At 23.7% G+C, this 14,924-nt stretch overlaps 7 protein-coding genes across 7 annotated transcripts, besides 1 other annotated feature; 3 read left to right on the top strand and 4 right to left on the bottom strand.

Annotated features, from left to right (window-relative positions):
- Positions 1–42: 42 nt before the first annotated feature.
- EHI_069280 (uncharacterized protein) lies at positions 43–729 on the top strand (the record flags this gene model as incomplete). The annotated part of the gene is made up of 1 exon (XM_650211.1): positions 43–729. The coding sequence occupies one exon, from the start codon at positions 43–45 to the stop codon at positions 727–729; it is 687 nt and encodes a 228-aa protein (XP_655303.1).
- A 115-nt stretch (positions 730–844) lies between these two features.
- Positions 845–2,308, bottom strand: EHI_069270 (uncharacterized protein; the record flags this gene model as incomplete). Its single annotated transcript, XM_650212.1, has 1 exon — positions 845–2,308. The coding sequence occupies one exon, from the start codon at positions 2,306–2,308 to the stop codon at positions 845–847; it is 1,464 nt and encodes a 487-aa protein (XP_655304.1).
- Positions 2,309–2,583: 275 nt separating this feature from the next.
- On the bottom strand, positions 2,584–3,660 carry EHI_069260 (uncharacterized protein; the record flags this gene model as incomplete). The annotated part of the gene is made up of 1 exon (XM_650213.2): positions 2,584–3,660. Exon 1 carries the CDS (start codon positions 3,634–3,636, stop codon positions 2,584–2,586), a length of 1,053 nt encoding a protein of 350 aa, XP_655305.1. The 5' UTR covers positions 3,637–3,660.
- A 2,331-nt stretch (positions 3,661–5,991) lies between these two features.
- Positions 5,992–6,339, top strand: EHI_069250 (uncharacterized protein; the record flags this gene model as incomplete). The annotated part of the gene is made up of 1 exon (XM_650214.2): positions 5,992–6,339. One exon carries the CDS (start codon positions 5,992–5,994, stop codon positions 6,337–6,339), a length of 348 nt encoding a protein of 115 aa, XP_655306.2.
- A 519-nt stretch (positions 6,340–6,858) lies between these two features.
- On the top strand, positions 6,859–9,321 carry EHI_069240 (uncharacterized protein; the record flags this gene model as incomplete). Its single annotated transcript, XM_650215.1, has 1 exon — positions 6,859–9,321. One exon carries the CDS (start codon positions 6,859–6,861, stop codon positions 9,319–9,321), a length of 2,463 nt encoding a protein of 820 aa, XP_655307.1.
- Positions 9,322–9,353: 32 nt separating this feature from the next.
- Positions 9,354–9,947, bottom strand: EHI_069230 (uncharacterized protein; the record flags this gene model as incomplete). The annotated part of the gene is made up of 1 exon (XM_650216.1): positions 9,354–9,947. One exon carries the CDS (start codon positions 9,945–9,947, stop codon positions 9,354–9,356), a length of 594 nt encoding a protein of 197 aa, XP_655308.1.
- Positions 9,948–10,361: 414 nt separating this feature from the next.
- Positions 10,362–10,679: a repeat region.
- A 51-nt stretch (positions 10,680–10,730) lies between these two features.
- On the bottom strand, positions 10,731–14,714 carry EHI_069220 (uncharacterized protein; the record flags this gene model as incomplete). The annotated part of the gene is made up of 1 exon (XM_650217.1): positions 10,731–14,714. The coding sequence occupies one exon, from the start codon at positions 14,712–14,714 to the stop codon at positions 10,731–10,733; it is 3,984 nt and encodes a 1,327-aa protein (XP_655309.1).
- Between the last annotated feature and the right edge of the window lie 210 nt (positions 14,715–14,924).

Genomic DNA, 14,924 nt, shown 5'->3' with positions numbered 1-14,924 from the left:
TTCTAAGAAAAATCGGAAGAACGAACTTGAAAGTGTTTGGCTATGCCACGCGTTCCACCAAGACGTAAAACTCGTAAGTATTGCCAAGAATTGGCTGAACGTAAAGAACAACAAAAAAGACTAGCTTTGTTAAGTCTTAATACCCATGAAGATACTTCTAAAGAAGTAAAAGAAAACAAAGAAGTAAAAGAAAACAAAGAAGTAAAAGAATGTTGTACTTGTGACGTCCAAAATGTGTTTATTGAAAAAGAGATAGAACCTTCCCCAATTAAAGCATCAACTAGTAAATTCCTTAAATCAGAAACAAAAAAAAAGGAAGTACCAGATTTTTTAGATCATCAACATGAAGTCAAAGGCTTTAGTCATAATGAAGAAATAACTTCTATAAAAGACCAAAAAGAAAAGAAACCAAAGAAAAATAAAACTTCCAATACATTAAAAAAGTCAAAAGAAAAAGAAGTTATTGAACAAAGTATTAAAATTGAAAGAACTAATTCTCAACGTTTAATTGAAAATTCAGAAACTTCTGATATTTCAGATTCTATTAAATCACAGACTTTTAAAAATACATTAGCTTTAACTCATAAGAATCTATGTAATCAAGGTAAAGAGTCTTCTGTTAGAATTAAAGAACGTGATAGAAGAATAGTTCAATGGATGGATGAAGCACTTCAATCAAAGACATTACTTCCTTACCCTAATCCTATAACACCTCTTGTTCGTCTGTAAAAAGTTCTTCATAATGTCAAATAAATCTTTTATTATTGTATCTGTTATTTTGTTTTCTTTTATAAATTAAAAAGAAGAAGAAGTAAATTATTAAAAATAAAATAAGTAAAAATTGTTAACATTGCATCAATAAGAAATTGTTTTTGCTTCTAAACAGACTGCAGTCACAATAGTTCTTATTCAATAACCCAAACAAATCACCAGAAACTATCCAAAACCCACCATATGGCCATAATATAAATGCAAGAACAAAAGTAAATGTTAAGAACCATTGATTGAATCGAATCATCATTCCAGGTGTTTTCTTTGTTTGATAACAGAATTTGGTTAATTTAATTTTATCACAAGCATATTCAATAGCAAATGACAAAGCACCAATTAACATAAGAATTGGAGATGTTGTTGAACCAATAAGGATATTAAATTGTCTGAAATAAATTTCAAAGTACTCTGATTCAATTTCAAATTGAGGTGCAATATCATTTTCATCGAAACTATCTTTCCAGCAAGGCATAATACATTTACATATTTTTTTAATAAATCTACTAATAAATGGGAAATGTGCTTTAATAAATGGGAATAATATTCCAAAAAAGTTTGTTAATACTAAATCTGTTAAAACAACAGTAAAGAAAGTAGAACCTGCTGGTGCTAATGGACAACCAACATCTACTTTAACAATACGATTAGTAATATAAATTGACATTACAAGAAAGATTTTTCCAATGAAATATTTAATAGTTCTGTCTTTAACATATCCAATATATTTCTTATGCCTTTCTATAAGAGAAACTAATTGAGCAACAATTCTTAATATTTGATAGAAAACAAATAATAAAACAGATACTAAAATATCATAAAATGAAAATAATGGGAAATTAATTTGTTGCATTTGACTATCAACAAATCTTTGAATACTTTCTTGGTCTGGTTTAAACTTAATAATCACAACTAAAATAGTACAAAAAATTAGTGTAAATACTATAAAAATAAAATATGATATAATTTTCCATATCTTTCTTATAAACCAAGATGATCTTCCTTTTTCAATCATTGAACCATCTTTATCTCTTTCAGTTGGCATATTAATTTGTTGAACAAAGTCTTCATCAATATCCATTAACATTTTTTCTTTCTCATATTCTCTTTTAATAATATTTCTTCTAGTGATATAATAATATAATCCTTGTCCAAGACATACAATAAAGAATAATATATTTGTAACAAAGAAAAAATAGTAATTGAATTGTCCTGATCCATATGCTTCAATATATAATAAAGTTAATGGATTAGAAGTGACTGAAGCAAATTCTGATTGAATTGACCATACAAATACTATTCCTGCTCCAATTACCAAATCAGAAACTAAAACATAATATAAAAAATCAAAGTAAAGTGCAATTCCTAAACCAAATCGTTGTCTTAATACAAAATTTGTACTAAATAAACTCATTGGTTTATTTTTATCTATTTTAGAACAATCAGAAATATTTTCAACTGGTTGTTCTGTTTTATTTTTTACTTCTTCAGACATTTCTATGTCTCCGTCATTACTTGGTTCGAGGGCTTTATCAGTCATAAAAAGTGAAATAGTTATTTACCAGTTTATATTCTTTCTTTTCATTTATGAAATCTTTTTAAAAAATTATAACTTTTAATCTTTTTATAATGAATGGAAAATGAGAGGTTATGATTTTTTTCTTGTCGGAATTGTTTTATTAAAAAAATATTTAATTTTACTTTTTTTTTAATAAATTTGTAAAGAAAAAAATTATTTTTAAGTTTTTTAAGAGAAAGAAATGAAAAGATAATTTATTTGTATATATAACATAAATTTAGTTATGAAGAATAAAGTTAAAGATACCAAGCAATTGCAATGAGTTGTGATGTTTTTGATTCTGTAATTGTTTCAAAGAATTTATGAGACTCTTTATTAAATGAATATAAATCACCCAAATCAACACCTTGTTGTTTTATCATTTCAATAAATGCTATTGCTAATTTTATTATTCCATTAAATACTTTTCCTTCACTACAACAAGTACCACAAATTAATCCATCATAAATAACTGAAGTTAAATGAATATTTAAGTCACGAGCAAAGAAACAAACTAAAATTTTATATATTTGTTGTTTAATAATAAATTCATCATATTTTATATTAAAGTTTTTATCTTTTAATGTATAAAATTTAACTATTTCTCTCCATAAACTTTCAGGATGAAATTCTTTAACTCCAGCAATTGTTTTACATTCACAATAAATATTTTTCATCATATAAATTAATAAAACATAAGTAGCACATTCAATTGTATCAAGAATTTCATTATCTGTTTTTAAATAATTATCAATTGAAAATTCATTGATATAATATTCTGAAAATATTACAAAAAATACTGCTACGATATCTCCCATTCCTTGAAAATATCCAGGATTTGGAAAATGACATTCATACATTCTTTTTATTCTTCTTATTCTTCTTCTTACTTCTTCATGTTTAAATATTTCTTTATATCCTTCTGGAAATAAACGTACTACATCAACATCAATAGTTCTTGCTTGTTTTTTATTTAAATCAAATATTTCACATTCATATGCTTCACTCCAATATTCCATATAAAGTTTTTTTGATTTTATTTGAATAATTTCTTCATAACTACATCTTTCAGTTGCCATACAATACCATACTGGTGCTCTGAGCTCTTTTGGAACTCCATTACTACAATCAAAATATAACTTTCTTTTATCACCTTTTTTTAAATCTTCTATTATATCATAAATTTTACTTTTATTTCCTTCAAATGTTGTTTGTCTTGTAAATGATGATAGAAATTTTTGAACATATGAATTTGGATATTTTTTTTGTAGTACTTTCATTCGTTTTTCTAATTCTTCTTTAATACTCATTGGTTTATTATTTGTTAGTTCTTTGTAAAAATTGAAAAAATTTCTTTTTTTTTCTTTTGATTCAAAATTGAAAAATATTGAAACACTTTTCAAAGTGAAAAAGAAATAATGAAAGATAAAGAAATAAAAAACCAAGAAATGTCAATAATAGAAGAATAGTGAAAATTAATGTCATTTGAATCAGGGGATTTATAACTGTTGTTATCATAACAATTACAATATTAATAGTATGATTTATTTCATTCATTTTCAACATCACAACTATTTTTACAACACTTCAATAGCAATAATACACAATAACATAATAAAGGATAAAGACTCTATAAAGGGTATCAAAATAAATAAGAAATAAAACATATAAGAAATGATAGAAACAAAAATAAAAATAAAATAAATAAAAAATATGATAAATACAGAATATGTAAATATTTATGTTTATATTTTATTATCAATTGTATTCTGTATGAAATATTAATGAAATAAATGTTTTGATGAATCATATTTTTATTATTTTATTTATATGTTATTTATCTATCGTATTTTTATATATTTATTTCTCTGTTTATACTATGTATATCATTGTATTCTTCTTATTATCTATATATTATTATATTTTTCTTATTTTATGTTTTTTCTATTTATATTATTTAGATTTTCTTATTGTTATTCTTTTCTATTTAGTTGTATTTTATTATTTGAATATTCATCTTTATCATTTTTATATTCTTATCTTTTATATCTATTTTCATTTTATATTTATTTTCATTTTATATTAATATTAATTTTATATTTTATACTTTGAATTTATTATTATATCATTTATTATCATTTCTCGTTTTATTTATCATTTATTCTTATTATTCTTTTGTTTTTATATTCTATCTATATCATATATTCATATCATTTTCATTTTTATTTTATTACATATTATATGTTATAATAATAACATAACACTTATGATTGAATATATAATAAATATCATGATGAAATTATCCACATAAATAATAAACATAAAAAATAATAAAATATTTTCAACAATAAAATAATATTAATCATTTTGCATCATTAGATTATACACTTTTTATTGAATATTTCTAATTTTTACATTAAAATACACAATTTATTTCATATTTCTTTTCATCTTTTATTATCTCTTTTGTTTTATTACTCTTTATCTTCTTTCTTTTTATCTTCTCTCCTTTCTACTTTTATTCTTTCTTCTTCTACTTCTTACTTTCTTTATATTCTTTTATATCTTTATATTCTTTTATATCTTTCTTTCTCTTCTTTTTCAATTATTTGCTTTTTTCGTTGCCTATTTAAATTATTATTATAGTTACTCAAATAACTGTTGTTTTGATAATTGTATATTTTTATATATTTATAATTATATTCAAAGTCATATATGAATAAATAGTTACAATAGTTTGTATTTTTTTCTTCATTCATATATCATATCTTATATAAAAACATATCATTTATTTTAAGCAACGTTAAAAATAATCATGTTTTATTATATAATCATATTTTACTATCAATATTGTTTTTTTTACTTTTTAAGCACAACATATATTTTATTAACTTGTAATAACTTCTTTTAATATTACTTACACAAATATGATTAATGATTATCTATTGGTTTGATTCTTATACATTATTAGTTTTGATATGAAAGATTAAAAGAAAATATTTTATTTAAGTTTGAAGAGTCTCTATAATATTATTAAGAATAATTTAATGAAACAAAAGAATAATTTAATAACTTGACTTGAATTTTAGTACAGCTATTACGAAAAAAGTGAATTTAAATTTTTAAAAAGATAGAATTTGTTGCTAAAGATTTTCAAATTAATACTATCATAAAAAGGTTAATGTTCAATAATACATAAAAACAAAATAATCAACTACAAAATGAAATAAAAAACAGATAATGTCATAAATAAATAATTTTAAATTGATGTTAAAGTACTTTGACTGTTCATAATGAAATGGAATTATAAGTAACAAACATAATAAACGATTGAAATATAACAAATACATATAACAAAGTTTAAAAATTTTTAAAGTTTATTGTCATTATGAATATTATTTATTATTAGGTAAGTCTTAACATATTTAGTTAAATGCTAAAAAGATTTTCTCATATCTATTAAAAATACTCAAATTAATTGTGAATAGCTAGAGAATTGTGTCTTTGTGTTTGTTTATATTATAGAAAGAAATTGATAAAAGAAAATAAACAAAAAAGTTGTTTAGTATAACACATAATATAATAACAATAGCAATTATAAAATGTTATTAAGAAATAAAAATGATATAATTCATTCCAAAACTTGAAAAATTCATTCAAAAAAAATGGAAATGGAAGAAGGACCAAGTATTTATGAACGACTACTAAGTATTGAAAAGAAACAAGTAAATATACCAAAGGCACAACAGCCAAACCCAAATAATTCACACGTTATTAAAAGGTGGACAATGACAAAAGTTGATAGACTGGCTAAATTAGAAGAAGTTAATATGGACAAAGCGTCTCAACTACTTGTGGATGTCTCAACACCATCATATTATTACAATAGCAACAAAGTTAATGAAACAATGTTTAAATATCAACCAAATCCAAAACAATGGAAAGGAGAAAAAGGAGTGAAAGAAGGCAAACGTACTCGAGCAGTCAAACCAGGAAAAGTGGTTATTAAGTGATACAAAAGAGAAGTCAATAATATTGAACTTTTTGTAATTGAAACTTTTTTCATTATTTAAATTATGTATGTTATATAAAACATTCTTTTACAACCTTTATTATAAAAAATATTATTGTTTCTATTTAAATCGTTTATAAAAGAGTCTAATGTTTAATAATTCTAAAATTCATTTTATAAATTATAGACTAAAATGTATTATATTATTAAATTACCCTTTTAAAAAACAGTATAGTCATAAATGGTTTGTTTGTAAAAGACAGTTATTTGTTTTGGTTGAAAAGTTATTATAAACTTTACTTTTATTAATAAGATAATAGTACTTATTAATTACTCTCTTCTTTACAATGAAAAATAAATGAATATCCACAACTTTATAAAAGTTAGAAGTGATATTTTCTGCTTATTTATTTAATAAACCGATGAAATTGAAAAATTATAAAGATAAAAACTATCGTTATAAATAACAGAATCATTAAAAGTATTTAAAAGAACTTAAAAAAACAATAAAAAAAGAATAATGGAAGATCAACTTTTTTCATTTCCAATCACGGTTTTGCCTTTTCGTTATTATAATATTCCAAAAGAGTATGAGTATGTGAAGAATAAAGCAGATGATATACTTTTAATAGATAAGAAAATTATTATTGTTTATAGTAAAAATGAAGAACATGTAATTGTAAATGATTCTAAAGATATTTATCTTCATGGGGATATTGATCAATACCATAGAGTTGTTGTTGTTACAAGTGAAGGAAGACTTATTTTTCTTAGGGAAAGAGAAATAAAAAATGAAAAGACATCATATGAAGAATTTGATATTAATTTCTTCTTTCCTGAAGAACTTCGACAACGAAAAGGATGTAAAGTAGTTGGAATTTCATTTTATCATGTTGAGTCATTTGAAATAAAGGCTGTTGTATTTACTAATGACAAATGTATATTTACATTAAGTTTTTTTACTAATCAAATTCCAATCAATGCTAAAACAAAATGCGTGTATATTTCATCTTCATACAAAGAAAGTTGGAATGGATTTGGTGCTATTGAAAGTATGAATGGAATAGTTGTAGTGTGTTGTACTGGAAAGGAAGTTGGAAGAATTGTATTTGATAAGTTATGGCATGGAAGTTATGAGAGTATAGATAAAATTGAATATGATAATAAGAGTAATAAAGGAAGTGTTGAATTAATTAAAAAAGAAGGTGTGTATGATGTCATTTGGAATTCTTCTGAATTATTTAATATTAATCCACATGATAAGGAGATGATATATAAGTTTAATGATATTCTTTCATTTGACCAAACTACAAATGAGTTGATTTTAAAAAAAAATAGTTTGAAACCATTTATTAAGAAGACAGAATTTGAAGAGAAAGTGTTTGTATTAAATACGAACGGAGGTGTAGAAGTAATAGATGATACGAATGGAATAACAACTAGTATTAGAATTGAGGGTAAAGGAAGATGGATGATTAATGATGATAAAACAATGTGGATTTTAACGGACCAATGTTTATATAGAATTATAAAACGAAGTAATGAAGAGAAAGAAATAATTAATTTATTTAAATTAAATGAAATAAAAGATGAAGAAGAGGCTAGAATTTTAATACATAAAGAACTTGATGAATGTCAAGTAAATAGTAAGAAAAAAATTATTTTATATTGTTGGAGTATTATTATGGATATTAAATCTCTTCAAAAAAGTGGAATAGAACGAAGAAAAGAATATATTGAAAGTATTAAAAATACGTTACAGTTATCAATCAAAATGAAAGAAGGAATTGATTATCATATTATTAGATATATTATTGAAATGAGTGGATTAGATGATTTGTTTATTGAATATTGTCATATATGTAATGATATTGAAGGGTATATTAATTATTTAATTAATAAAGAACAAGATGATGAAGTATTTAAAGAAATAAAATCACTTTTTAATTCTTCTTCTTCTTTTAATGTAAGTAATCAAACAATGAAAGCACAATATTTCTTAGAAAAATATTTTAGTATTTTGTATTATAGAAATAATGACAAAACCGTTCAATTCTTATCTTCAGTTGAATTTTGTCTCTTTCCATCATTCTTTACAGGATTGGCTTCATTTAAAGATCAAAAGAAATCAATTCAATTTGCTCATCAGTTATTACTTAAAATTGAATCAAAAAATGGATTTAATCTAGACTTATGTGAATTTATTTTTTGGGGAATGGTTCGTTATTGTACTGACGAAGAACTACTTGAATTTATGAAAGAAAAATCTATTAGACTTGAGTGTGTTTTAAATCTTCCTTTAAAACACTATTTTAAAAATCACAAAAGAAGTTATTTATTTATTTTAGAAAATAAACAAATGACTGAAGAAATGATTGAAGTTTTTATTGAATTAATTAAAGAAGAAAAAAAGTATGAAGATGTAGAAAAAGCAATTGAATTAACTTATAGTATTGCAATACAAGATAAAAAAGAAGATTATTTAATAAAAATATTTAATGCTTTCATTAAAAGTAATTGTGATGAAATAACGGTTATTCAACTCATTAAAAAATACTCAATACCAATTAATCTAGTTATTGACCTAGTTCCTTTTCAATGGCATAACAAAGAATTAATTGAACTATTAACTACATCAATTGAAACAATTGGTAATGAAATAGAAAGAGTCCAAAATGAAATTGACAAAACAATAGAAATAACAAATAGTTCATTTGATTTCAATAAAAGTTTATTTACCTGTATTACAAGTCATTGTAGTTTGTGTAATGAAATTATCAAAGAAAAGGAACAATTTGTATTATTTGCTTGTGGTCATATTTTTCATCCTTCTTGTATTAAAAAAGAATTCACCAATAATAAAACACCATTTGCTTTAACACACCAAACACAAGTTGAAACTGAATGTCCATTATGTGGAGAACACCAAATTCAACTAATAGACCTTCCATATTTTTCACCATCTTCCTATTGGGAATTATGACTGAACTCCTTTTTATTCATTTAAAAAAAAATTTAATTATTCTTTGTTTTTTGTTGTTGACGTTTCTTAATAACACTTTTCTTTAATACCCATGACAACCATTTCATTCCTAAGGAGCTTACAAAGTCTTTTACAGTTTTTTCAGGTTTTATTTGTTGAAGTCCATTACTAACAAAATTATGTACGTTTTTTGAGTCATCAAAAAATTCATTTGCTGCACCTTCTTTACCAATCATTTGTTTCCATTCTTTCAATGAATTTTCTATCTTTGTTAGTTGTTCAAGTAGATGAGTGGTTTCTCCTTTTAATTGTTGTGATTGGGCTTCATTTAATGATTGAAAAATATCACTCATTTCTGGACTAAGTATCATTAATCCTTTGATTTTTTTTCCAATCCAATCTTCATTTAAAAAGGTGTTAACTTCTTTCCAAGTATATTCAATTGGAATTCCTTCAGTTTTTATGTGTTTCCACATTTGTCCTAAAACATTTTTCATTATATTAATTATACTATCCCATTTTGTATTTATCTTCAACTGCTCTTCATTGTTTTCATTACTACAAGTACCATTTTGATCACATATTGGTGAAGCAAATATTAATGTAATAAATAAAAAGAGAATCATTCTGTATTATTTTTAGTTCTTCTTTAATGAAAAAAAAAAGATCTAATAATAGATATATCAATAAATTGATTTTATGATTATTGAGAAATGATTATTTCTGTTTTTATTATGTTTTATTTTGATGGTATGTGATTTGTAGTTTTTCTCTTTTATTAAATTGATCTTTTGTGTAATTTATTAATTATTTCATATTTCTGTTGTTGTTTTTTGTGTGTTTGGTTTTGTTATTTCTAATTCATTTGTATTGATTTTATTGTGTATTTGTGTATTTTATTGTTATTATACTGTTTATTCTATTGGTTTGATTTTTCTTGGTTTTTATTGGTAGAAATGATTTTCTTTTTATATTAAATAATCTCCATTTCTTGTTGTTATTTTATTATCATTAAGTATTCTATTTCACTTTTTGATATATTCTTTCAATTCATTTAAATACCATTTAATTCATTTATTAAATTTTCAAATACTTTCATTACATCATATTTTCTTTCATTCATTTCTATTCCATTCATTATTTCATTAAAATTATTCTTCTTACAAAACACTTTCTTCTTCATTCTTTTTATTATTCAATTTTATTCTTTTCATTTTTGTTTCTATCATTTCTCTTATTCCGGTGTTTGATATTTATATTTTAAATATATTCTTAATAATTCACACATTCATCTCGTGATGATTATTAGTCATAGCCATTGTTATTTCATTTATTGTATAGCATATAATCTTTTTTTTACATAACTAAAAAAACAAAAAAAACACAAAAAAAATTGAATTTGTTTTAAGTTAGATAATGAAAGGTTGTAAGTATGTCACAAATGGTTCTAATGAATGATAGTTTGATAAAGGAAATTCCTTTAAACACACGGAATATTTGAAAGGATTTAAAACAATTAATGATAGTAATTCAGTGATTACTTCTTCATCATTATTTTCTAATAATGTTGATATTAACGAAGGTTCAATATCAAATCCAAATAACATTTGTTGTGCTATTATTCGAATTAAATAAACTAATTGTTTATTTGTTAATTGTTCTCTTTTATCAATAAGTTGTAATAATAATGTACTGTCTAATTGAGTGTCATTAATTAAAGAAAGAGAACAAAGTGCATTTGGATAATTAATACTTAATACTAATAAGTCTTTATTTTTTAATGTTACACATTCTCTTCCAATTCCTTTTGTCATAAATTGGTTAACTGCATTTAATGCATTTTCATTTCCTTGAATTGCATCTTCAAGAATATATTTGAGTAATGGTAATGATTCTTCACAACAATTTTGTTTAACAGCTTCAATAATTTCTTCTTTGAGTTGGTTATTCTTATAGAATTGAATAAGATTATTAACTCCATTTTTCAAATATTCATGGACAAAACATTGGTGTTTGAGAAGAACCTTAAAATGAGAAACACTTTGTTCTATTAATTGTTTATTAGAAAGTAAATCTGCTAATGAAGCAACTAATCCTTCATTATCTATAACACTTTCTGATTTATTTAATAAAGTAGATAAAGCAGAGTGAACTGTTTTAACAAAAATAGGATTTGAAGTGATAAGAGAATTAAGTAATGGTAAAAAATAAGGAAGTAAATCTATTGGGTCAAGGGTTAATGCTAAAGAAATAAATTGTTGTAAACTTTTTGATTGTACCAAATATTCTTTTAAGTTAGTTTTAATAATCATTGAAGAAAATTCTTTTGGACATGCAGTCATAATAATAGAAAATAATGGTAATAAATCAGTTCTATGTAACTTAATTAATAAGGGAAGAATTTTATTTAATGAAGGAAGAATATTAATAATTGTTACATCTGGAAGTATTTGTTCTAAAATATGGAATGTAGATAATTTAGTTTCTTCTGGTAATGATGTTGTAAGTAATTTGAATAATGAACGAACTAATGGAACTGATGGAGAACGGGTTGAAATAATTTCTAAAGCTCTTGTTACTAAGTCAATATCTCCTGTTTTTAAAAAACTAATTAAAACTTCGTCAGTGAAATAATAATAAAGTTTATATAAAGGAATAATAGTTGTTGAGATAGAAATTAGTTTTGCTAATATTTGAGTTGAGGCATATGTTAGATTTGATAATGCAGGATAAATTAAAGCAGATACAGAAGGGTCAACTGAAGTTAATTGTAATAATAGTAAGAGACAATTTGATTTTGTAGAATTTGGGATTCTATTAAACGGAATTAATTGAATAACTGGAAGTAATATTGGTAAATGAGAAGGATGTAATGTTGATAATGTTAAAACTAATTTAATACATTCTTCAAAAAGAAGTACTTGATTTGAATTTGATAAAGAATAAACTGAAAATAAAAGAGATATTAATTTTTGTTCTATTTGTCTATATAAAATACTTCCACAGGTTTGAGGTAATGAAATTAATTTATTTAAACATTTTATACATTCAATCACAATTAAATGATCATCAGAAGTAAAATATAATTGACAAACAATATTAGCAATTGAATATTTTTTTATTTCATCACAATAACTTATAATCATATAATTAGATAATAATTGTAAATAACATATTTTAATTTCTGGCTTTGCTGTAAATATTCTTAATACTAAGAATTGCATAAAATTTTCAAATCCATTAATTTGAACCGAATGTAATAATGGTAATATGGTTTGGTCTTTACATAATAATAATACTAATGTTTCTAAACTTATTTGTGTAAATTGTGTTTGAAGAAGATATGTTCCTGCAATTTTATGAATAATTCTTTGTAATAAAATTCCACTTTGAGTTTCTCCAATAAATAATGGAATTAATTTTAATACTTCTTCATTACATTCACTTTCAATACTTTGTGCTATTGCACTAAATAATCCTTTATTTATTAATAATTGTTTTTCTCCCATTTGAAATGCTTTAAGAATAACTTTAGCAGCTCCTCCACGATATTCTGTTTGAAGTAGTGCAATCAAATTATCATCGGTTTGTTTAATCATTTCAATTATACTTTCTGATACTAACATTAATTCTAATGCACTTTTAACGCATTCTTGTTGTTTGATACAATTGACAACAATAAAAATATAATCTGTCATATCTTTATTTATTCCTCCAAGAGCCTTCATTGCACCAAGCCATTGTTCTCTGACCTCATTATTTTCACTAATTGTTAATAATGTACTAACACATTCTTTCAATTTTGCTTCAGCTACTATATTTAACCCAATTCCTATTTTGTCTGTAATGACTGAACGAAGAAGTAATGGCACAGCTCCTATTTGAATTAAAGATGTTATAAATTCTTCTTTTTGTGGTGAAGATAAAAAAAGGCAACATTTTTTTGATAATTCTCCTGTTAGTGCATGTTCATCAGTTAATAAATGAGCAATTAATTGCATATGTCCTTCAAAGAATGATGTGTATTGTGAATCAATTAAATTGATAGTAATTTGTAATGACTCAGCAGTTGGAATAAGACATGATAATATGTTACTATTTAATAATGCAAGGCGTTGTGTAGGATTAAATGAAGAGAAAGTTAGAATACCAAGTATCATAGAGTTAGGTAATAATTGAATTAAGTCATAAATCATTACAGAGCTCAAAACAATATTTTGTTTCTTCATTGAAGATATTAATGCCATTGTTATTTCTGGATGAAAATGATATTGGGATAATGCCAAACGAAGGATATGACTTTGATATAATTGTTGAGACATACTTCTTGGTAATGATATTAATTCAAATAATGTAGATGGAAGTGGAAGTTTTTCTATAACAACTGCCAATAATAAATAAATACAAAGTTCTATTATTCTTCCATCATCTGAAGTTGATCCTAAACGTCCAAAATAACTTAATTCTTTATCTGTAAACCGAATAAATGTATGTTGTCTTAATGCAACAAGAAGATTTAATACAGATAAGCAACAAAATGGATGTTTTAATGCAGTTAAAATTGCTGAAATCATACCACTTTCAATGATTACTTTTGGAGGGAATGTATTAATTGAATTTGCTGTAATTAATGTTTGAAGTCCAAGATTTGCGTCTTTGTAATTTGATGATTCACAGTATGTTAGTAATACCCCAAGACATTTTCCATCTTGATGATAATTACAAAGAATACATTTTTGATTATTTAAACAGTCATTACCAAAATACCTTCTACAACATTTACATTGTTGTTTTTGATGTTTTAAATATCCAAATTCTTTTCCACATGGACAAATATTAGTGTTTATTGCAATTTGTAGTGGTGGATAATTAAAACTCTTCTTAATTTGAGCATAAGGTAATGGAACACTTAAATTTACTTTGTCTTCAATTAAACTAAAAAGATTAATATTTGGTTTAATCTTTTTATCTGAAGAAAGAATAACTTCATTATCCTTTTTAATAGTTGGTGTGTTAGATTTTTGTGACGGTTGAAAGAAGTCATCAATGACTTCAAAAGTATCTTTTAATTCGTTTGATACTGTTCCTGATGAAGTTAATAAAGAGTCGCCAGTTAATTTTGGAGTTGAACTAATAATAAATGGTGGTGGTTTTTTAAACTCAACAAAAGTAGATTGGATTGATCCAGGACTTCTTTTTGGTGTATCAGGACTTTTATTAGAGTTGAGAGTTTGTTTATTTAAATTATTTGGTTGAGAATTTATTTGTTGTTGATATACATTTTGAGGTAAATGCCAATGGGTAGTTTTATTTTTGTCATCAAGGTAATAGACTTTTCCATCAGTGGTATATGCAATCCTCCATCCAGGTGGAAGTTGATAAGAAGAATACATGATTAAATGACAAATTTATCGTTTTTCTCTCTGAAATTTTTGTTTAATATAAATTATAGTTTGGTTATAATTTAATCTAATGTATGATAATTAATAAAATGAAAAATACTCAAAACAATTAATTTCTATGAATAAACCTTTTAACACACTCTTTCTTACTCAACCTATCACCAATGACACTAACAGATTATTGATTAGTATTCACCCAGT

This window comes from Entamoeba histolytica, genomic scaffold (genome assembly GCF_000208925.1).
Source record: "Entamoeba histolytica HM-1:IMSS scf_1104750517341 genomic scaffold, whole genome shotgun sequence".
In the NCBI taxonomy this organism is placed as follows: Eukaryota; Evosea; order Mastigamoebida; family Endamoebidae; genus Entamoeba; species Entamoeba histolytica.
Note: the sequence above shows the minus strand (reverse complement) of the source record. Positions and strands in the feature narration are given on the sequence as shown.